Raw genomic sequence first — 15,911 nt, forward strand, 5'->3', positions numbered from 1 at the left:
GGTATTTCAAATAATGTATCTTTCTGAAAATAAACTTGATAGAAAACGCAGCGTAAGATCAGACGGTTCAGATTCAAGTACGATATCCTCGTGCTGGAACGTTGCCTTTGCAAGTCTGTTTCTCTTGGCACAGATGCTACCACCTAGTGGGACATTTCAAGAACCACAGGGACCCCGCATAAAAATCGGACTTTGATTCGCTTAAAACAAAGCGATTTCAAATTCACCTTTGATTTGGTGGCCTGAGGAAGCTTTGAATTATAAAAAGAACGGGCAGTCTCGAAAGGAATTGTTTTGGTCCTTGAATACATAGCTCTGCACAGAGCTTGGCAGGCTCTGTATCCTGCACAGGCAGAAGTAATCCTAATTTGCACCAGGGAGTGCGGGACTCGGAGGCTGGATTGCCTCCTCGCTCTTGGTGGGGTAGCACCAGGCAGGACTGGGTGGGGTTTGGGCGGACAGACAGACGCACGGAGCTTGGCGCATCCACATTTGTGCTCAGGGTGCTGGGGTGGCGCGGGCAGCCCTCTTCTGAGTGACGTACAAGCTGTGCTCTCTCCCGCAGCCTGCACTTCATCGTGTTCGACACGGAGACGGCCCACGACATCCTGAAGGTGTGGGACGGGCCGGTGGACAGCGACATCCTGCTCAAGGAGTGGAGCGGCTCCATGCTCCCCGAGGACACCCACAGCACCTTCAGCTCACTCACCCTGCAGTTCGACAGTGACTTCTTCATCAGCAAGTCGGGCTTCTCCATTCAGTTCTCAAGTAGGTGGCGGCGGCCTTCGCGTGTGTCTGCTGGGCACGTGTGTGCGGTGGAGTCAGAACTTGCTGGGTGTTCTTAGGCCTCCCCCTTCACGGAGGTCATTTCTGTTGAGCATAATGTGACATTCGGAGAATGCAGATCAAGAGAAAGGTTCATTTTTGGACATGCTGTCCATTATCAGGGAGGGCGAGGCAATGCATTCCTTAATTACATGAAAACATTAGACGTAGAATTTTAAAGACTTCAGTTCACTAGCAAAATGTGCGCCCAAGACAGATGTGGGTCGTTACCTGAATGTGACGTTTATCTGTGGTGCCCCGCAAACCTGCACCAACTGCAGGCCCCTATTACCCCTGCTCTGTGCTATGAAGTCTTCATCAGTGGAGCTTCTGATCAGCCACACAGAGGGTCTACCGTCCACTACCCTGCAAAGAAGTGCCCTGCATTCCCCCCTCCTTTGTGCCAAGGTTTCAAGTAGTTCACATGACGGAGTATCCCTTAGAAGATCGCCCACAGGACCCCTCATTTGCACATTGCAGCTCTTACCCCCTGAAGGAGAGGTGCCACCTTTGCTGCCTGCCCCATTTTTTAATGAGCAGTTTCCCAAGAAGGAAGGAGTGGAGATATTTTGTGGAAGCTCACCCCCTGAGTACCTTCCCATTGCACCATGTAGAGACGTCATATAATTTGGTGGTGCGCACGGTCAGCCGTGGTCATAAAACGGGTGACATTTGCACATAAACACATTCCGACTCAACTGTCTCTTGGCAGGTCACTGGTGAGCCATATTTAGGATTTACATAAGAAAATGGACTTAGCTCAGTTTAATGCTTTAAAAGGTTGCTAATAAAAATGAGATTATCGTCTGTGCAATTTTTTATCTCTGGTTTCCCTGCGATTCCAGCACAGTAATTTGCAAAAATGTGCTAAATGTTTCACTGGCCCATGGTAAGCATATTTGAGGTGAGTTTGTTCCAGCTAACCTGGTTTGGGGGAAAGCATTTCTTTATTCCAAGATTTTTCCTCTTTCTTCTTCTTCTTCTTCTTCTTCTTTTTTTTAATCTTCAGAAGTGGGAAGTAGACGGTATATGTGTGATTTACTGTCCTTATTCGGCAAAACAGAAAAGTCGGCAACACTATGAGTTTATGTTTGTTTCTCTTACCCATTCTATACTTCCCTGCCCTTTTTTTAAAAATAGATGTTTATTTAGAACAGGTTTAAGTTCACAGCAAAATTGAAAGGAAGGCTCAGAGGTTTCCCATCTGCCCCCCGCCCCACGCACAGCCTCCCCCACCACCAGCAGCCCCACCAGATGGTGCACTTGCTGTAACTGATGGGGACATGTCATCATCACCCAGAGCCATGGCTCACGTTGGGGTGCCCTCTTGGCGGATGACATTCTGTGGGTTTAGACAAATGTACAATGACGTGTGTCTACCATTATAGTATCATACAGAGTAGTTTCACTGCCTCAAAATCTTCGATGTTCTGACTTTTCATCCCTCCCCTGTACCCTCACCCCCTGGCAAACACAGATCCATTTACTGTCTCCATAGTTTTGCTTTTCCCAGCATGTCATAGAGTTGAAATCATATAGTATATAGCTTTTTCAGACTGGCTTCTTTTACCTGGTGATATGCAATTAAGGTTCCTCTGTCTCTTTTCACCTCTTTTTAGTGATGGAAAATATTTCATTGTCCGGATGGACCACAGTTTATCCATTCACCTCCTGAAGGGCATCTTGGTTCCTTACAGGTTCTGGCAATTGTGAATAAAGCTGCTATAAACATTCTTGTGCAGGATTTTGTGTGGAAGTAAGTTTTCAGTTCATTTGGGCAAATACCAAGGAGCATGATTGCTGGATCATAGGGTAACAGTGTATAGTTTTGTTCCTGGCCTTTTTAAAATTTTCCCTTTTTTAAATTCTTACAGAACCCAGAAACCACTTATTTTTCTATGTTCCTTTTTAAAGGCCCTTTATTACAGTTATTTGAGAATCATAGATATTTTGGTTCTTCTCATATGATTAATACATTGACATTTAGGAAGTGATCAACATGAACACATCCATTAAAATTCTGCAGAAATGAGACTTGCTTATTTTTTTTTAAATCCAGTATTCCATATGTTCCTGTTCAGACCATATGAAATTGTCACTTTTGTAGATAAAAGTGTTTGACAATTGGCAGTTTCATATGGTTTGACAAGACCTTGCACAAGAACTTTCCCTCCCCCATTTCCAGCTAATAAGTTTGTGAGTCTGGTAGGCTTTGGGAAATTCCATGTTTTAGGGCATCTGAGGCTTTTTTATGAATGGGTTGCTGCAAGGTTGTCTTTAAAACTCTGTAAAAATGGGGGGAAAAGATATAAAACCTTTGTTTGGCATAATTTAGAAAAATTTATCCTGGGACCTGAGTAAGGGAACGTGGGTTTCTATCTTAACCCCTAAAGATTTGTGACTGACATTCTGTCTCTGTCCTTATTGCTTTATTTGTGGATCGAAGATGCCGCACCAATTTTTAAGGACATTTGCATTTACAAAACTCTATATTCTATGTTGTAAATTTTCCATTTGCCCTTTTTAGATTATTCTCTACCATTTCTCAAGCTACTTTCTGACCCTAGAAGTGAACTATGTCTTCTGTCCTATTTGAATTCATCCAATGGGGAGCTCTGGCAGGACATGGGAGACACAGGAAGCAGAGTGGGGACGTGGTTCCTTGTTCCCTCCTTGCTGGTTCCCCTGGGGTTGGTTATGTTCCTCAGTCAGAGCTCAATGCTTTTCTCAAGAAGCCATGTCCATCCATGTTCTTTTCCAGTTCTTCTTCTTCTTCTTTTTTTTTTTTCTTATAACCATTTCCCAGTAAGCACACTTCTACCTGGGATTAACCTTTTAAAGAAACCCTCTCAAATAATCCTATTGGAAAGGGGCCGTATGTTTTGTGTTGGATCCTGAATAATACAATTCTATAAGCAATATTGGCAAGCATATGAAATGGTCAAGAGTGTGTTCCACTCTCTCGGTTAATAAAACAAATCCCATTTCTCATTTTTCTAAATGAAATTATATGCAGTTCAGTTTCCCATGCATTAAGGTAGATGAGAAACCCAATGTCAGCTGACTTCACAGAGCTCCCTCCCAATTTTGGAGTGTGTGGGAAGCAAGGATGTATTCTGTGGGGTCAGTAGGGAAGGACCAGGTCCTCTCTGCCCTTGGTTATTATCTCCACTCTTGCCTCCCCACATGGTCCTGGTCTGTTTGGCTGCCATTGCTCTTGGCAGCCACACAGATCTGTCTTACACGGGCTCTATCTGTGGACCACAGGCTGGAACGTGGACAGTTGTCCTGCCCTCTCCACAACCAAGATGCTCAATGAACGTCACGGCAAACTCTGTCAGTTCCAGGACACCAGTGGGAGTGGGACACTGAGACACAAGGCTCTGTGTCTCTGAGAACTTGATGAAAAGTTGACTCTTATGTCTAGGGTTGCAAACTTGTTGGAGTTTGCTCAGGACTTGTCTGACTTTAGCAAAGAAGTTTCCTGAAACCCTTCAGTCAGATTATAAAACAGATACTCCTTTGTTCCAGGAACCACTTTCAGACCCAGCAAACTGGAACAACTGGTCAACCTACCCACACCCTTGACCAATGTGCCCCTATCCATCTCTGTAGTTCCAGAGCCTTCCTTTTGTCACTGGAGGCTCCAGCAAGAAAACTAATTCAAGCTGGAGTCTTTCCAAACCAAAGGCTGAGTCTTCTCAAAATCTCCAAGACAACCTATCCCTCCAGACTAAAAGGCTTTTGCTCCTCTTCTGTAAGGGAGAGGAAGGAAAAGTCCATGTATTTGTGTCTAATCTCAAGACAGCAAAACAAAAAGTAAAAGAAGAAAGAAAAGGTACTTGATGTATGTTAGATTGTTTTACCATGTATAAGTCAAGCTAATGTTAAAATTTGAAGTATTAGCACGACATTATGAGTTCAAAATAAAATTTAAAATGATGGAACTGAAATGGAATGTTCTCCTCATGTAATTGATACTTCAAGTATGACCACTGTTGCCAGGCAAAAGTGCCATTTATTCAATAGGATTAAACTAGAGTTTTCTTGGTAAACCATTTTAACATGCTAGTATGCCAATAATATGTGAGCTATGAATTATAGGTGTCACTGAATTATTGGAGGGAAAATATTTATTTGGACATTGGTTTTCTTAGAGACATTTGAATCACCGGATTTTAAATAAATTTGAAGCATAAGAATTGGACACCAGTGCTGCTGTACCTCGTAGGCACATAACTCCGTAGTCAGTTGGAGCTTTGTAATTTTATTTGACTACGTCCCTGTCCCCCAAACATGTTCTCCAACTGTTCCAGGCTTCCCTTTCTCTCTTAGTCCTCCTGAGCCCAGTGGCCCCTCTATTGCAGCCTGTTTCGCTGCTTTTCCTCTTCCTTCTCCCAAACTGTAAAGGCTGGATGTCACCAGGGTGACATCGTGTGTTTCTTCTCTACCAACATTCACTCCTCAGGTTTTATCAGCCAACCTCCCAAAACCTCTCCCCTGAGCATCCACTGCCTACTTGGCACTGCTGTCCACTTCAATGCAGAGATACGGGGCAGGCAACTGGACACGTGACACTCGTCCCCACTTCTAATCCAGTCCGTTCCTGAGCCTCGTGTTCTTGAAGTCTTTCTTGTCAGGGCAAATGTCGATGCCATCGTTAGTTGCTCAGGGCAAAGCCTTTGTTTTTACAAAACTCTTTGCCTCACACCCCACATATCATCCAGCAAAAATTCAGTGCAGTCCATATTCAAATCCCCAATTCCAACCAATTCTCTCGACCTGTACTCCTACCACCTCAGTCTAAGTCATCAGGGATTGGGCTGAGTTATCGTGGCTTACAAACTGTCTTCCTCTCTCCTGCCTTTGCCCATTTATTAACTTACCTGAGCACAGAAAGCGGGATGAGTCTTTAGAGAAGCAACTCAGATGACACCTCACTTCTGGTCAGTATCTTCCCATCCCAGCAAGACACATTTCTGATTCTCCCTGTTGCCAAAATAAAGGCTCTAAAATCTTTTATGCAAACTTGCACTAATCCACAGTTTCCATATCATCTGCAACCACTGCCCTCCACCCTGTCGAACCCCTTGTAACTTACACTCCAGCAGGACAACAACCCTCCCTCGGTATGCCCCACATATATGGCATATGTGCATTTTACAAACTTACGTACATACCCTTTCCTCTTTGCTGGCTTAATGAACCCCAGTGTAGCCACAGCCACCTTTTAAGATTGCTTTAGTGGGATGAGTCATGTGTCGCTTAACAGTCTCCAAATCTAATGCCCATACATCTGTTACAGTGCTTACAGTGAGTACTCTATTTGCAGTTACTAGACACATTCTTGGAGGGCAGGCTATGTTTGTATTTCTACAACATGATATATCATTAGTGGCTGAAAAGTATTTGCTAATTGAATATGCTTGAAAATATTAGGATGATTTTGATTGCATGGCAAACACTTCATGCCATCTACAGAAAATGATGTCTCTTGCATTACCTTTAGCTTCATTCAAAACTTCTAATAGAAGATTTTAATAATAAATATTAAAATGCTAATTTCAATATTAAGATTCTTTCACTTCTGGATTTGTTTTTACCCGATGTTGACAGTTGAGTTAAATTATCTTCATGTAATGTTTATTATCAGAAGTACAGTGGCCCATAGAGACTGCATCTTGACTAGTCAAGAACATATTATACAGATGCCATAAAAGTTGGGCATCTTTGCTGACCATTTATGTTTTATAATTATTTAGACATTTATTTATCCTTGATTCCTTAATATCTTGATGCCATTTGGAAACCAGACAGAACATTTTTATTTTATAAAGCTTAATACCCATTTTTTAAATGAACGCAGTTTAATCCATCATTTGATAAATTTTGTTATTTCATTAAAACATGATCAGTTTTTCCCTGCTCTAAAATAATCTTGGGCCAGGGGCTGCTGTTTACTGAGGCTACGGAAATAGTAAATACTTCTTCTCAACTCTGCATGTGTGTGTGTGTGTGTTTAATGGCTGCTGATAGAGTAGGGATGGATCACAGGCTTCCCTATGTGTGTGTTGACTTCACTTTACCGTAAAACAAGCTTTTCTGCATTAGGAAATGAGCTGCTCATGCTCACAAGCTATGCAAACCCCATTAAAGGCCCGTTGTCCTGCCAGCTCAGCGCAGCACGTCAACGTGAGAACATGTGCTGACTAGTGCGATTACGCTAATTGTAATCAGCCTAACACTTTTCATTAAAGCTTAATTACCATTTAATCATGCATAAAATGCAAGAAAATGGAGTTCAGCACGCAAAACTGACCTTTACTCTGTGGGTTAAGTAAACTTCAAGCGAGCCTTCCGTGGTCCGGACTATCAGCACTTCTGAGGGAACACAGCTCTGGAGCGACTGGGCATCTCAGATTTTCTGAGATGGATTTCTTCGTAAATCTTGGCTGTAACTTAGTGGCTACATGACATCTCTTCCTAATTTGCTTTCTTGAAAGATAATGTAATAGGTACATTTTTATGTTAAAAAAAAAAACCCATTTGTTGTTTATAATGGAAGAGGCCACTGGGGCTGCCAAGTGCTGAACAGAGTGGGATTGTTTTATGGGAGAGACCCAGCTGTAAACCTTGGGCTAATGGGCCAGGATTCTGTGAGAGACAGCACAGAGCAAGTGAAGCTAGAACCACTGATCCTCTCTGCTCTCCCAGAACTTTCCTCAAGGGACCAAGGGATCAACTCTTACTGTTGCCACTCACGTACATGGGTTGTGAACAGCTCAAGGTCAAAGAGTTCTATTCAGCTTTGATCACCAGCGCCTAGCTCGTGATAGAGGTACAAAGCATATGTCCTGAATTGATTGAGCCTAAGATGCCAGTTTAGCCGAGGCTCTAAATCCTGTAATTTCGTGGAAAGCTGGGATTTTAGCTGTGATTAGCTGTGTCTGATACCAACAAGATTGGTAAGGAAAGGAAAGGAGAGAAACAGGACATGCAAATGACAGCTCTCCTGTTTGTGAGAATACATCTTTTTTTTTCTTCCAGTTTTGTTGAAATATAATATGGCATTGTATAATTTTAAGGTATACAACCTGGCAATTTGATACATTCATATTTTGCAAAATGATTACCAGCTTAGCTTTTGCTAACACCTCCATCACATCACATAATCACCGTTTCTTTTTAGTGGTGAGACTAGGTAAGATCTACTCTCTGAGCAACTTTCAAGTATATAATACAGTGTTTTTCACTATAATCACCATGCATTAGATTCCTAGAATTCATTTATTTTGTAATTAGAAGTTTGTACCCTTTGACCAACATCTCCCCACTTCCCACGTGCTCCAGCCTTGGTAAATACCTTTCTACTCTCTGATTCTATTAATTTGTCTCTTTTGGATTCCACCTATGGGATGTTCTAGAATATTTGTCTTTCTCTGTCTGATGTATCTTACTCAACATAATGCCCTCAATGTCATCTGTATTGTCAAAAATGGCAGGATTTTCTTCTGTTTTTAAGACTGAATAATTTTCCATTATATGTCTATATAGATAAAGACAGACAGATGTAAAGATAGATATATACAGTGGGATTACATCTTCTTTATCCACTCATCTATTGATGGATATGTAGGTTGTTTCCATATCTTAGCTACTGTGAACAACGCTGCAATGGACATGGGGGTGAAGATATTTATTCAAGATCCTGTTTTAATTTTTTTTAGATTAATACCCTGTAGTGAGATTGCTGGATCATAACATAATTCTACTTTTTAATTTTTTGAGGAACTTCCATCATGTTTCCCACAGTGACTGCACCAATTTATATTCCCACCAACAGTGCACAATGGCTCCATTTTCTTGAGGATATCTCTTTGATGCTTGATAATAAAAGAGGATATCAACATTCTTCTATAGAACTACCAGCTGGAATATCATCTGTAACTGCATTTCTGCTAATATAAATCCTACTCATGCTCAGCACTCATTGATCAGACCTCCGGCAATAGTGATTTCCGTGGGCAGTCACAGCATGCTGACCCTTCCCTAAGACCTTGGACATAAAATTCCCCATGAATCTCAAACTCTAAATCAACACATGATATATTAGGCAGACTTGTGCAACCTTGTTTTAAGGAAAGAGAAATGCTCCCAGATTTAATAGACTGAATTCTCACAATGTCTTTAAAAACATGGCATTCAAAAATAAGTTGAGTCAGTAATGAGAGTGTTGAAAATGCAAATCACCTTGATGATAATTGTTGAGTTTAACCATCTAACCACACCCTTAGCCTCATAATGTGTGTCATACCGTTACTATAATAATTTGGAAGTAAGGAATTTAACCATTCCTTTATTCACTCATGTATGAATGGCATTTATTCACCAACAAATATTTGACCTCTTCCTACTATGTTTCTGATACAGTGCTGGTAATGGGAGCCAGCGCTGTGGAAGGCAGAAATAGACCCCGTCATCAAGGGTTGTGAGGGAAAGGCAATTAGACAATTAACGTCTACAAAATATAGGTTATAGCACCATTGGAACCATATATGCTCTTCATCAGCAATCCGCCATGTCTCTCTGGTTCCTGTGGATCTTATCCTGCCCTTCCCCTCCCTTGCATGACCAGTCCAGCTCTGGGATTCTCAGCTCCTGTCTTCTAGCCTTTGGTCTTCTCCACTGCACTTCCCTAACCCCTCTTGGGATGTACACTGTCCATGCTTCACCTAAAACACTTGAAAAGTTCAGTTCAAACATGTCTCTCTTCTACTCTTGTGTCTTTCCACCCCGCCCTCCCTCCCCAACTTTACTCCATTTCTTTTATTTTACTGGAACATGGAGGCTCTTGCTTTCTCCCTCCTAGTCCTTCCTCTTAATTCATGACTCCTCTTTCCTATCAGAGCAATGCCTTCCATAGAATCACATCCTTTACAATATGCTGCACCCTCTTATCTTGTGGGCTTGCTGCCATTGTCACCTGCCCCACTCATGCAGGCTGGGTGGGCTCCTGACAAGAGCTACAGAAGCCAGCAGCTTCTTCCACTATAAATGTTGGCCAAGACCTGCTGAGGGCTCAGCTATGGTGATTTACTTGTCTGGTGACCTCTTGTCCACACTCACCTTATCGTTTTCAATTCTTCACCACTTTCCTCAAATTATCAAACTTGTCATACCCTCTTTCACTTAATAGATGACCTCAAGTCATACCTCAGCAAAGACAAAGCCATCAGAAGGATGCCCTTCTGCTTCCTGCCAACAGACACACAGGCCAATGGAAATGTTTATTTCCTCACTCCTGTTCCCCAGAATATTACGCGAGCAGGGCTCGTCCTAACTACACAGCTCCTTTGGGGATTTTGTTCTGTGTGTTGACCTCTTCCTTTCCTTGTTTTCATCCTTCACTCTCTGTGACTCCTTACTTCTAGTATGTAAGTGCTCAAATCATAATTTAAAATAAATACACAGGACTACCACTTTCCACTTTGGGGTTTCATCTTGTTTCTCTTCTTCCACTAGAACATTGGTCCCATTGCCACAGCCAATGCACAGGACCCTCATCACATATGTCACCGTGGCAGCTGGGTCTCTTCCAGCCCAGACTCTGGTCCACAGGCCCATTCAGAGCAGGGCAATTGTGCTGAACTTGTATTTGAGAAGAGCTGCCTTGGCAGAGAGCAAATCTGATCAAGCTAAGCACCTGCTTGAAAGCTACTCTAGTGTCTCGCTCACATTGGAATAAAATCTGAGCTCCGTCCCATGACCTTGAGTTGGTCGACATCCTGCTTCTGTCTACCTCTCCGTTCTCACTCACTGCTTGCACTCCTCCATCAGATTCTTTTCTCTTGCATTCAGACCTTCACTTGGTTGCTCCCTTGGCTGAGACTACCCGCCCTACCACAGGGTCTTCATTTTACAAGTTGGGTGAAACACAACCCCTTTTAGGAGATTCTCTGAATCTGAAGAATAAGTAAGAACCTATTTTATCTGATTTTTATACTTCCCCTTCATAATATTCATAAAACAATATTCATAATATTCACCACAAATTATTTTTATAACCTTCTGGTTGTTACTGAGAGCCTTGTACTCAAAGGTCATGATATTTTGCACGACGTACTGCATACTTTCTGCTTCACATTTGACACATAGTATTTTGCCTTTTTGTCTTCTTTCTTATGTATATATCTGCATTTTCTGCTTGTTTTTTATTTTCTTAATTTTTGGTTCTGGTGAGATTGAATATTCTAAACAGATTATTTTAAAAAAATATTTTTACTCTAATATTCACAGTCTTTAGGATGGTTCCAGACCCATGCAGAAGATGTGTGTAAAATTCCATTTTAAAATAGCTTAAAGAAGGCCTCTCCAGATAGCTCCCATCCTCACTGAGGCAGTTGGAAACTATCTGTGGTGAGGACTGGAGTAACTACTTGGTAGCACTTGGCATTGTTAAAAAGGCTATAGGCTCTCCAGATCCTAGCAATCCATTCACTGAGCATAAGGGGGAAAATATGTACGTATATCATTTCTATTATATAAATATGTAGTCTTTATTTTATATTTATATATAAAATTACATGTCTAACTTAAGCTTAATTAGACCGATTCGAACTATGACAAACTGCACGATCTCAAATGTACACATGCAACACACATACATACACACATACCCCATATATACACACACATGCACACACGTACACACACCATATGCACACACATATGCATACAGACATGCACACACCACACACATGCACACACGCACATACCACACATGCACACAGGCATGCACATGCCATACACATGCCACACACATACACACACCACATACCATATACACAAACACATGCATACACATACACACACATAAACAGACCACACACATGCACACACCACACACACACACACCATATACACACACACATACACACACATACACAAACCACACACATGCACATGCAGACACCACACACACTCCATATACACAAACACATGCATACACATACACACACATAAACAGACCACACACATGCACACAGACATGCACACACCACACACACATGCACATACCACACACATGCACATAGACACACATACACCACACACATGCACATACCATACACATGCACATAGACACACATACACCGCACACACATGCACATACTACACACATGCACACAGACATGCATACACCGCATACATATACACACATACACATACACAGACCACACACATGACACAGGCATGCACACACCGCACACACGCACACACGCACATACCACACACATGCAACATATACACAAACACATGCACACACATACACAGACCACACACATGTACACAAGCACACAAACAGAACATGAACGCACATACACATACCACACACACACGTACGCACACCACACACATACACAACACATGCATACACCACACACATACACACACCACACACACCCTTGTATAATTTTTAGAATAGGCAACACAGAAGCATGGTTTTCTGTCCATGAGAGCATCTGACCAGGAGCTTGGCCCCATCCGTACCAGTGATGTAAACTTCAGCATGTAAGTCAAACCTGTTAGCAGTAATTTCCATGGTAATTAGGTTAAATTAGAACATAATACTGTGCGTTCCACAGCACAGTTTTGATGCGGACTATACTCAAAGGTACAGAAGATAAAAGCAGTTTGACTTATCAGTTTTCTTCAAATATAAGGAATTGCTATTATGTATTCTCAGTTCTAGAAATAGACTCCAGGGAAGTATTACGTGATAAATGGTGTAGTCTGCAGTTCTCAAATTAGATTTTTCCCTCGCTTTGGCCTCCTGCTTCACACCACTCAATTCAAACTGACAGCAGGAAGATTCTCCTGACTTGTGCTTGGGAAGAAAGCATATAGATAATGTAGTTTTGACTTCAAAACAGGAAAAGATAGTAAAGAAATAAATATCACTGTATCATGTTCATGAAACGATACCAGATCTTTGCACTGTTGCAACTAGCTGAGGTTTCTATTGAAATTATTTATCATGCTTTTGTAATCAACACATAATAGGCGAATTTGCAAAACTTTTAATGAAAAACCTGATGGTAATGATTTCCTCCCCTCCAATCTGTTTTTTGTCGATATGCAAATGTTTATTGCTCATACCTATTAGAAAGCAGATAATCAGTTTAATCATGATGACTTTGTGAGTAGATATTTAGAAAAGGCTTTTTGGAGGGTGAGGGTTGAGGTTTTAATTTTTAAAAAAAAAATTTTAAAAGATTTTCTTTATTTATTTGTCAGAGAGAGAGAGAGAGAGAGAGCACAAGCAGGGGGAGGGGAAGGAGCAGAGGGAGAAGCAGGCTCCCCGCTGAGCCGGGAGCCCAAAGTAGGGCTGGATCCCAGGACCCCGGGATCATGACCTGAGCCAAAGGCAGACGCTAAACTGACTGAGCCACCCAGGCGCCCCAGGATTGAGGTTTTTAATTTGATTTTAACTTCAGATATAAAGAAACTAAAATTGCTACAGTTCACTGAGTGAAGGATCCTTCAGTGTTATGAGGATGCAAAACACAGCCAGGATTGTACGGGACATTTGAAATTAAAATATTTGTGTTACTATTAGACATAAGGTGTTTTAAAAATAACTTTAACTAGGATAATATTTCTAAGCCTCAAAGGACAAACCTACTTGGTCTCTCATAGGTTTCTGTATTTGGCATGATGGAAGAAAAAGTGCTAATTAGTGTAATTGTCTCTGAGAACACACAATCCCCTCCTCCAGAAGAAGTTTGCTTGCTTCCCTGTGAGGTCCTAGGAACTTAATTAGGACAAGTGAGCCAAGTATTATTGCAAACACTATTAATCTGTGATATTTTTAGGTCTTTTTATTAAAAAGTTTCAAAGTACATTATTTGCATGGTCTAAGTCTTACAACTACATGACATCCAAAGCTCAAAAATATAGTTTCATGACTAAAAAAGAGATGTTGGAACATTTGTTTGCAAGAATTAGAAAAATAATTTGATTTGTAGATATTGCCTACATTGGACATGTATTATATACCAGTAATATTCCCTTTCCAATGATTGATTATGAGTCTCTCTGAGCTAATTTAAAAAGTTAATTTAAAACAATTTAAACAAGGTAGTTTAAAACAAAAAACCAATGTCATAAAAGACCAACAGGAGAATCAGAATCCAACTATAAGACTTGATTAAGCAGAGGAAAAGGGAAAGTGAGTGACACCTGAATTAAAAATGAAAATCTACGGGGTGGGGGATCCATCGCTTTAGTCTAATAGTTGCCATATCAATAACATTTCTTAAATTATTATATTTTCATTTAATTAGCATGAAACATTTTTATGGGATTTAGACTGGGTTTGCCTTTAATGAAATATACATTCCTTTTTTAATAATGTTTTTTTATTATATCATGTTAGGCACCATACAGCACATCCCTAGTTTTTGATGCAATGTTCCATGATTCATTACTTGCATATAACACCCAGTGCACCATGCAATACGTGCCCCCCTTAATACATTCCTCTTTGTGTAAAAGCAAAGTGATTGATTTATTTCTGTTGCATATTAAGTTTTTTTTAATTGTAGAACTCAATGTATACTTGTGTTCAGTGCATATATCTTTTTTTTTTAAAGATTTTATTTTATTATTTATTTGACAGAGATAGAGACAGCCAGCGAGAGAGGGAACACAAGCAGGGGGAGTGGGAGAGGAAGAAGCAGGCTCATAGCAGAGGAGCCTGATGTGGGGCTCGATTCCATAACGCTGGGATCACGCCCTGAGCCAAAGGCAGACGCTTAACCGATGTGCCACCCAGGCGCCCCCAGTGGATATATCTTTGACATATTTTCATAGCTATTCAGCACGTGTTAAGTATAAAGATCATCAGGCAAATTTTCCACTTTTGAAATATTGTGACACAGAACTCTTGACTGGCAGATCATGAAGGGTATTTCATGTTTTCTCATAATGTCACTCGTTCTGTCTACACATCTGTTTTAACACCTGTGTTTCCACTGACAGCCTACAACCTTCCATGCTTTGGGAGGTTTTAACGTGTCTGTCCAGGAATCCTTGTTCTTTGATTTGCAATTCTTCCCTCCTGGCTCCTAGTAACAGCACTGAGAGAGCCTCTTGGGGAAGTAATAATTGTGTTCACCGGAAAGGACTTTTTGTTTGGTTTAGTGGTTTTTTTTTTTCCCAAGAGAAATTGTCACTGTCCCCAGGAATGGGCAAAAATGACATCGTATAGGGTCCATCTTCAAATTTGCCAATACTTACCAAGAATTTACAATCATGAAACCCATATTGCTTTCTGTCATGAAGGAACATTGAGAAATACCTGATTTTTGTGTTGAGTCTGGATAAAATTTTAATCTCTTTCAATATGAATTGAAATATGTATATACACATACTTTTATATAATACAAATAATTTTCTAAGTGAAATGGCTTATATTCATTGTATGTAATTCAAATGAACATTATAATTTATATATATAATTTTAAAATTTTTTACATTAAAATATTTCTTCAGAGGTCATTATAAATCCACATACATTTGTAAGAATTAAAACCGAGAGAGCCTGTGGATCCTTCACAGAGTTTCCCCCAATGACAGAATCTTGCAAAGTGAGAGTGTGTATCATGGCTGGGGTATTGGCATCAATACACTCAATATACAGACCATTCATCACAAAAGTGCACCTCAGGTTGCACCGGAATACCCACACTTATTTCCCCCTGCACCCACTCCATCTTAAACCCCACAACCATTAATCTGTTCTCATTGCCATAACTTTGTAATTTCAAGAATGGTCTATGCAAGGAGTCACAGAGTATGTCGTCTCTTGATGGACTTCTCACTCAGCATAGTTCTGGGGAGACGCATCTTGCTTGTTGCCTGTATCCACAATTTATTTCTTTATATTGTTGAATAGAACCCCACGGAATGGACATACTAGCTTCTTTAATCGTTCACCCGTTGAAGGATACCTGGGTTATTTCTAATTTGGGACTATTATGAATAAAACTGCTATAAACATTCATGTATAGGTTTTTGTGTGAACA

General features: G+C 40.8%; 1 protein-coding gene across 1 annotated transcript in view; it reads left to right on the top strand.

The window, feature by feature from the left end:
* Positions 1-15,911, top strand: part of CSMD1 (CUB and Sushi multiple domains 1) — a 1,583,970-nt gene that overhangs the window by 1,286,610 nt on the left and 281,449 nt on the right. The window contains exon 26 of the mRNA XM_048226225.2: positions 566-768. Coding sequence (XP_048082182.1) covers positions 566-768 — 203 coding nt within the window. The remainder of the gene's footprint in view (positions 1-565; positions 769-15,911) is intronic.

This window comes from Ursus arctos, unplaced genomic scaffold (genome assembly GCF_023065955.2).
Source record: "Ursus arctos isolate Adak ecotype North America unplaced genomic scaffold, UrsArc2.0 scaffold_27, whole genome shotgun sequence".
In the NCBI taxonomy this organism is placed as follows: Eukaryota; Metazoa; Chordata; class Mammalia; order Carnivora; family Ursidae; genus Ursus; species Ursus arctos.